Genomic DNA, 7,973 nt, shown 5'->3' with positions numbered 1-7,973 from the left:
CATGTGGTGCTGGGGGATTGAACCGCGGTCCCTGTGCTTTGCTAAGCTTGTTCTAAGTAGGTGCTTTAGACCACTGAGCCATCTCGCCAGCCCCTCATTATTCTTATATAAATTGCTAAATTTAAAGCGATGGAGAGCCAGGGACTCTTGGGCAGCTAAAAATTTCTTTTGTGATTTTGTTAAAAGTTTGTTTTATTTGCCCTCCCCTCAGATCAAAGAGCTGTCAAGTGGAAGAGTCCAAAGAATAGATGTGAAGGATCAAACAACATTTAAATCCCAGCTCTTCCACTCATTAGCTGTGTGACCTTGAGCGGTGTTACCTTAGTTCTGTAAAGCCCAGGTTTCTTACCTGTCAAATGGAGATGACTGTCTCTGTCTTTTAGCATTTTGTGAGGTTCTAAGTGGCCAGGTGTAGAAAGTCCCTGCAGTGTGAGAGTAGCTCAGTAAGCCAAGGGAGGGGCTACGGGATGTTCATTAGATGCACAGCCACCGGGGAAGTGAGAAATGTGTACAGGCCTTGTCTTCCTCTATTTCCTGGCATGCAACCCTGGAAACCCCCCGGAATCCTCAGAGTGGCGTCTTGTATGCCGCTGGGTTGACTTGTGGCTGGCTGCCTCTAGGTAGCTTGGGATTGGGGGAAGAGTCACTGCTGAAAAGACTTAGGCTGGATTAGAGGGCTGGGATTTTCAAACCCAAACTCTTGGAGAGAGATGAAAGGCTGAAGGTGACCTCGATCAGCAGTGACCAGCGATGTCATCTGTCATGGCTGTGTGATAACACCTCCATAAAGATCTAGAAGAAGGAGCAGAGCTTCTGGATAGCCCAGCACATGGGGCTTCTAGGCAGTGGTGCCCCAAGGGAGCATAGAGGCCCCTCTCCCCTTCCCACACACCTTGCCCTGGGCCACTCTCCATCAGACATTCATGAATAGCCTTTGTAATAAATCAGTAAATACAAAGTGTTCCCCCGAGGCCCTTGAGCTCTAGGAAGTTAAGTGTACTCAAGGTAGGGCTCTCCTGGGATCCCTGGATTAGAAGCTTGTGATGGTAGCTGACATAAGGGAGGGAGTGGTCTACCTCCAGGAGGGTGGTCCTGGAATTGAGGGGCCCTAAGCTGAAATATGCCCAGCTGGTGTCCCCTGTTGCAGCAGGGCTTGTTTGATGAGTGGGAGAAAATCCATACAACCTGTGTCACAGTCCTGTTGTGAGGGTGTAGTGTGTGTGTGGGGGGTTTGTGAACAAAGTTGCTGGTTTGTTTGTTTGTTTGTTTAGCATCATTGGAGGGAAACACATGCATGGGGGGAGGGGCAGCAGCAGACAAGTAGGAGACCTCGAATATGTCGGGAAGGGGTAAAGGACCTCCTTGCTGTTCCACGTCCTGTCTTATTCTTCTGGTGTCCTCTCCTCCCTCCCTGCACTTGTGGACTCTGGGAAGGGTGCCTCTCCTGCACTCCAGCAGAGGAGTCGCTGTCCCCTTGGCTGTTTTGGGACACGGTCTTTCTCTGCTCCGGTTACTCAGCTATCGTGAGCCCCTCTGTGTATGAATTTGGATGTTGCTCAGAATTTCAGCTGATGACATCTTTTTCTTGCTTTCTGGCACTGTAAAAGCTTCCTTCTTTCATCTTTTATGTTATTTCCAGGAAAGCCATAAGAAGAAATAGGAAATGGTACATGTGGTTCTGCTCTTTTTTAAAAATTTATATACTTGGTACAGGATCTAGCTACGCAGCTCAGACTCATAGTGCTCCTCCTGTTTTCAGCCCCCTCCAGTGCTGGGATCCACAGGCATGCACCACCACACTGAGTCTGGGTGGCCCGCTCAGTGCGCCCTGGGGCAGGGCTAGCAGGGCATCGAACCCTGGTCCCTGCGCTTGCCTAAGCAGGCGCTTAGTCCATTAAGCTATCTTGTTGGCCTGGTTCTGCCATCTTGAGCAAGGATTAACTTGGACATCTTGCATATTTTATTTAGCTCCTTACCTACTTCTGAAATGGGAAGAAAATCCAGGTCACTACAGGAAAGCTCTTTTTTCTCTGACATCTCTGTGGGGTGGGGAAATATTGCTCTTCCGTGAGAACGCATCTTCCAGAACTCTACTTAGGCAACGAAAGGCCAGTGATGGACTGGTGGCTGCCTCTCTTTCTGGCGCTGCACACAAAGGGAAGCCATTGGCCACCAGCCTCTGCCAGCCCAGATTCATGTGCCTGTGAACAACCTCTGTGAACAGCCTCGAGCTCCAGGGGTTTTGAAACCTGTTTCAGATCCAGGAGCAGGCTGGCGAGAGAGCTCAGTGGACTACATGGCCTGCATAGGCAAGCTTAGGCAAGTGCAGGGACCGTGGCTCAATCCTCGGCTCCACTTCCATGGTCTGGAAGAAGCAATCATAAAGAAGGGAGAGAATTCAGGAGTGCGGACAGCTTCACAGCACCCCTCCAGTTGGAAGGGGGATCGTGGATGTTTGCTTGTGTGTTCAATCCAAGCAGTCACATCTCACCCCACTTCACAGAATCACAGCATCTATAGCCTGTCACATTGACACCTTGAACTTCTTAATACAGCATTCAGTGGATGAGATGCCTAATTATCTTTGTGTTTATTTATTTACGTGGCTCTTTTTGAGACATGGTCTCTCTGTGTAATGCAGGCTGGTCTCCGGCTTGCAGTGACCCTCCTGCCTCAGCTTCCTGAGTGCTGGGATTAGAGGCATGCACCACCACATCCAGCTCTACATGCTGGCTAATTTACACTGAGTGCTCTTCCAAGCATTGTCTTGGGTGCTTTCATGAGTCTCCCCCAAAGGAGAGCAGCAGGGGGCACACAACCACGGAAGGTTGTGGTCAACCACACCAAAGCTGCTGCACTGAGAAAATAAAGCAGCCTTTTACTGGTGATGCGGAAGCGTCAGTGCAATCGCTTCTCAGCCTCTTGGCTAAGATCAAGTGTGAAGCATCAGTGTGGAGCCAGTGCCCTTTGAGGGTGGCACACTGTTCTGTAGGTCACAGCACACTCTTCACCTAGTGGCCATCCTGGGGCTATGTTCCAGTACAGAGAGTACATGGATCTGGAAACCCAGGTGCTGAAGTAGGAGTGGCCTTTCTTCCCATCGTTGAGAGTCGTGTACCTCACTTGCATATTTTCTTTTTCTTTTAGGGAAGGGTCTACATGGTGTTCAGGGTCTCACTACTAGATCAGACTCATAGTGATTCTCCTCTTTATAGCCTCCCAAGCACTGGGATGACAGGCGCGCACCACCACACTCAGTTTCAATTGCCCTCTCAGCTCACCCTGGGGGTGGGGCCAGCACAGCAGGCCCAGGTATCAAACCCCCAGCTCCTGCACCTGCTTGCAGGCACTTTAATCTACTGAGCTATTTGGTCAGCCCTCACTTGAGTATTTTCTAAGCTCTATAGATCTAAGAGGTCTTGGCTCTCAGAGATGGCAAGTTTGCACCGGGGGAAGCATCCCAGTACACTTGAAGCAAGAACTGCCGTCTAGTAACTTTGGGCTTTAGTCAAGAAAAGAGCAGGGGGGCCAGGGAGATGGTTCAGTGGAATAAGCGCTTCCCTGGCAAGCACAAGGGCCTGAGTTCCATCCCTGGTTCTGCCAAAAAAAAAAAAAAGAAAAAAAAAAAAAGAAAAAAGAAAAAGAAAGAAAGAAAGAAAAGAGCAGGGAAGAAAAAAAAAAAGTCACCATTCACCAGTCAGAGACTGCTGTTAACCACGAGGAGCAGCAGGGTCAATGGAGTATCATCAGTGCACCCGGGTACTACACAGACCATTTATCAGCATCCCCCTACTCAGTTTTTGGTATTAAACTGTTGAGTACAAGAGTTACAGCCTGAGGGGCTGGTGAGATGGCTCAGTGGTCTAAAGCACCTACTTAGAGCAAGCTTAGCAAAGCCCAGGGACCGCGGTTCAATCCCCCAGCACCACATGCCAGCCAGCCCCGCCCCCTGGTGGGCTGAGCTGGCCACACACACACACACACACACACACACACACACACAAATAAATAAAAATTAAAAAAAAAAAAAAAAAAAAGTTACAGCCTGAGAAAGTGTGGGGACCAAGGATTTAGACCCATCTGGCATGGGGTCTTAGGTCTCCCCACCAGCTAAACCAGCTAGATCAGCAGAAGTACTAGCCAAAGATAAGGCGACTCCATAATGGGCGGCAGAAAAGAAATAGGCATCCTTTATAGTCATTAGGTCAGTGACAATAGGAGGGCCTGTTTTATCCCATAACTATCCTTGTATAAACATTTACAGGAAGAGCAACCATCCAGAATCTTGGAGAAACTATTCTCAGCCTGTTATAAAAGACACTGATCTACAAGATGTAGAGGGTGGACTGTAGTGACCGATGTGAGCGAAGCAAACGCAACATTCATTCCCTCAGGAAAGACCAGGAGTGCTGGCGGCTAAAAGTGCACAACTGGGTCCCATGCAGTAAATGCCTTGTCCCAGTGTAGCCACCTACCCAAGATCATCCTCCCTCCTTAGGGGCATCCCACATCCAGTAGCTGGTTGATGGGAGAGTGAGAAGTTCTAGTCCCTTGCTCTATTCAGAACAACTCTGGGGGCCAGGGAGATAGCTCAGTAGAATAAGTGCTTGCCTGGCAAGCACAGGGTTGAGAGTTCAATCCCTGGTACCACAAAAAATAAAAATAAAAATAAAAAAGTAAATCTTTGGGCTGGGGAGATAGCTCAGTAGAACAAGAGCCTGCCTGGTAAGTGCAGGATTCTGAGTTCAATACCCAGTACTGAAAAAAAAAAAAAAAAAGAACAACTCTGGAGGACCAACCAGCTTATGAACCCCAATAGGAGAATATCTTATAGAAGGAACTGCATGGAAAGGGGAGGCTGGAATAATGCCGAGAGGAGCTGAGTCTAAAGAAGGCCATTGGTCCAGTTTTGATTACCTGTAGGGATGAGACCTACGAGTATCAAAAGCTGAGGTTATAGAGGTAGAAGCTTGTTAGAGGGCTTGGATACCAGGTCAGAGGGGCTGTCTATAAGTGAACCAGAGAGAGCCTTTGAGCAGGGTGGGTACATCAGAGTAGCTTCGTGCCCATGCCATTGCAGCTCCTTCCTCTGTCCGCTCCTGCTTTGCCTACTTGCTTACAGGTGTTGGTTCCAGTAACAAGCTGCATGCTGATCTCTATGTCAGAATCTGTTTCCAAGGATCCCATTCGTCTGAGTCCATGTGCCCATTGCTGGACAAAACATCCACCACTCACAGCTTAAAGGAAGAGTTTAGTTTGGCTAATGGTCTCGGAGGATTCAGTCCATGGAAGCTGGCTGCAAGGCAGGAACATCGTGATGGTGGGGCAGGAAGGACTGAAAGCTTGCTCAGTTCAGAAGCAGAGCAGGGAAACAGAGCCCAAGAAGAGGGGACCAGGGACCACACACAGTCCCCACGGCCACAACTCCATGACCCACCCAGACACATTCAGAAGTCTGCTTCACTAATCCTCTGACAGTCCATCCTAACTGTCACCATCCTATACAGGGGCAGTGTTGTTCTTTCTCACTGTGGTCGCCCCAGCACCCAACACAGGCCTGTGCCCCCACAGTGGGCTGAAGCAATACCGGCTAAGTAAAGAAATAAGCTTCTCAGAATCTTCTGATCCTTTCACAAAATCTCCCTAAATTATTACTACAGAATTATTTATCTCCAAATGATCTTACTCAACTTAGATTAATACACCTAAGTACCTCCCCTGCTCAAGAACTCTTAGTGGCTCCCCAGCACCTGTAGACAAGCCCTTTGGTCTGGCATTCAAGGCCTTTAGCGAGCTTACCCCCATTCACCTGTCCAACCTCAACCTCCATTTCTCATCGGTTTCATCCTTACAGCTACCGAAAGCTGGGTCACAAACCTTTCTCAGACTCTCCTCCTGTTCTCTCTTTCATGCAGTTTTCTTCCCATTTCTCCCAAGTCCAAAATGTTTATATTTTTTTTAAATTTTATTTTATTTTTGTGGAACCGGGGATTGAACTCAGGACCTTGCGCTTGCCAGAGAGGCACTTAATCCACTGAGCTATCTCCCCAGCCCCAAAATATTTATATTCTTAGTAGCAAGGCAGTAAAATGCAATGATCAGAGCCCAGGTCCTGGAGTTCTGAGTTAGAGAGCCTGGGTTCAGGCTCCAGCTCCGGAGCAAGTTTCTTGACCTCTCTGTTCCTCTTTCTCTGTAAAATGAGGTTATTAATAACATTTGCCTGATAGGGGAAAGTGTGGAATTAAACAAGATAATCTGGGTAAACTGCTTAAGACATCATCTGCCACAATGTAATCCCTAAATATTGACTATTTTCTCCTGGGAGGGAATCCAATACACTTCTAGATTGGACTCGTAGTGATCCGCCTGTTTACAGCCTCCCAAGAGCTGGGATTACAGGCGCGCACCACCGTGCCCAGTCTCAATGCGCCCCAGGGCCGGGGCTGGCACAGCAGGCCTGGGGATGGAACCTCCCGCCCCTGAGCCTGTTTACAAGCGCTTTAATATGCTGAGCTATTTGGGCAGCCCCAAGTTCGGGGTTCTTATTCTCAAGTTTACACGTGGAGTAGCTTGGAATGCGCCCTCTGAATCTCAGTTTCCTCAACTGAAAAATGCGGATTGCAGCGACACAACACGACCCACCTCCTGGGTTACTGTGCCGTATCCAAGTGAAAAGTCCAGTCGATGCTAGGTCTGTTGCTTCTGCCATTATTTCATTTGACAAGCTTCCAGCCATTGTGCTTACTGTCATCCGTCATTACAGTACCAATAAGGGTGCCGCTCTCCTGCTGCCGCTTAGCTTCTGATACCTGAACCTGTAGCATTGCATCTGTAATCCCCAAGGCCAGGGACAGACGTGCAGCCACTCCTCTGCTGCCCCAAGAGATTGGTTCTAAGAGGCCAAAATCTAACAACACTTACGTCCCTTATATAACATAGGATTGGATTTGCATAGAGTCTACGAAATTCTCCTGTATACTTCAAACCATCTCTAGCTCACTTATAATGCAATGTCAATGTTTTGTAAACAGCTGTTATGCTGTATTATTTAGAGAATAATGAGAAGGAAAAAAGGCCATTGTGTTTGATACAAATGCAAGATTGTCCCCCAAATATTTTTCAGTCCAAGGATGCACAACCCACAGACGCAGAGGGTTGGCTGCAGGTGGCTGTCTGCCTGCCTGGATCACCACAGTTGGGGTGTTTACTTACGACTGGGGGACCCCTCCAATCCCAAAGCCCACCAGGCCTCGGAGCACCAGGATCCAGCTATACACAGGTGCAAAAGCACTGAGGATGCCGTAGTAGAGAGTCCAGAGCACGCTGATCTTCAGCCCCTGCAGAGGAGGAAAATACGGAGTCATGAGGCTTCCCAGCATCTCCAGACGGCAGGGGCCCCGTGATACAGAAAGCTACCAATAGGGGCTGGGGCTGGGGCTCAGCACTCGCCTAGCCCGTGTGAGGCCCTCAGTTTGAAGCCCAGCTCTAGGAAGGAATGGCAGGAATGAAAGAACAGGCAGGCATGGACTGTGGAAGCGCAGGAGACAAAAATAATAAAGCATCATTTCTGTACCAGAAACCCATTACTGAAATTGGTTCCTGCCACAATGTACCTAATTTTGTCTTTTTTTTTTTTTTTTTTTTAAGGACAGGCTCTATCGGGTCTCACTGCATAGATCGGATTCCTAGTGATCCTCCTGTTTACAGCCTCCCAAGTGCTGGGATTACAGGTGCACGCCACCACACCCAGTCTCAGTCGCCATCTCAGTGTACGCCTGGGGCAGGGCTGGCATGGTAGGCCTGTGTATCAAATTCCTGGCCTCTGCATCTGCCTAAGTAGGCACTTTAATCTGCTGAGCTATTTGGCCAGCCCAATTTTTGTCTTTGAGATTAAGCTAATTTTCACGGGGCTTCTCTTCCTTGGAACCCAAAGCATCTTAAATCAGATATTAGCCATAATTAGCAGCAGAGAA

At 48.6% G+C, this 7,973-nt stretch overlaps 1 protein-coding gene across 1 annotated transcript in view; it reads right to left on the bottom strand.

Moving 5' to 3' along the window:
* Svop (SV2 related protein) overlaps positions 1–7,973 on the bottom strand; it is a 98,858-nt gene that overhangs the window by 44,814 nt on the left and 46,071 nt on the right. Inside the window, exon 6 of the mRNA XM_004636273.2 lies at positions 7,213–7,337. Coding sequence (XP_004636330.1) covers positions 7,213–7,337 — 125 coding nt within the window. The remainder of the gene's footprint in view (positions 1–7,212; positions 7,338–7,973) is intronic.

This window comes from Octodon degus, unplaced genomic scaffold, assembly GCF_000260255.1.
Source record: "Octodon degus isolate 3935 unplaced genomic scaffold, OctDeg1.0 scaffold00079, whole genome shotgun sequence".
Classification (NCBI taxonomy): Eukaryota; Metazoa; Chordata; class Mammalia; order Rodentia; family Octodontidae; genus Octodon; species Octodon degus.
The sequence above is the reverse complement of the archived record's forward strand: the minus strand, read 5'-3'. Positions and strand labels throughout refer to the sequence as shown.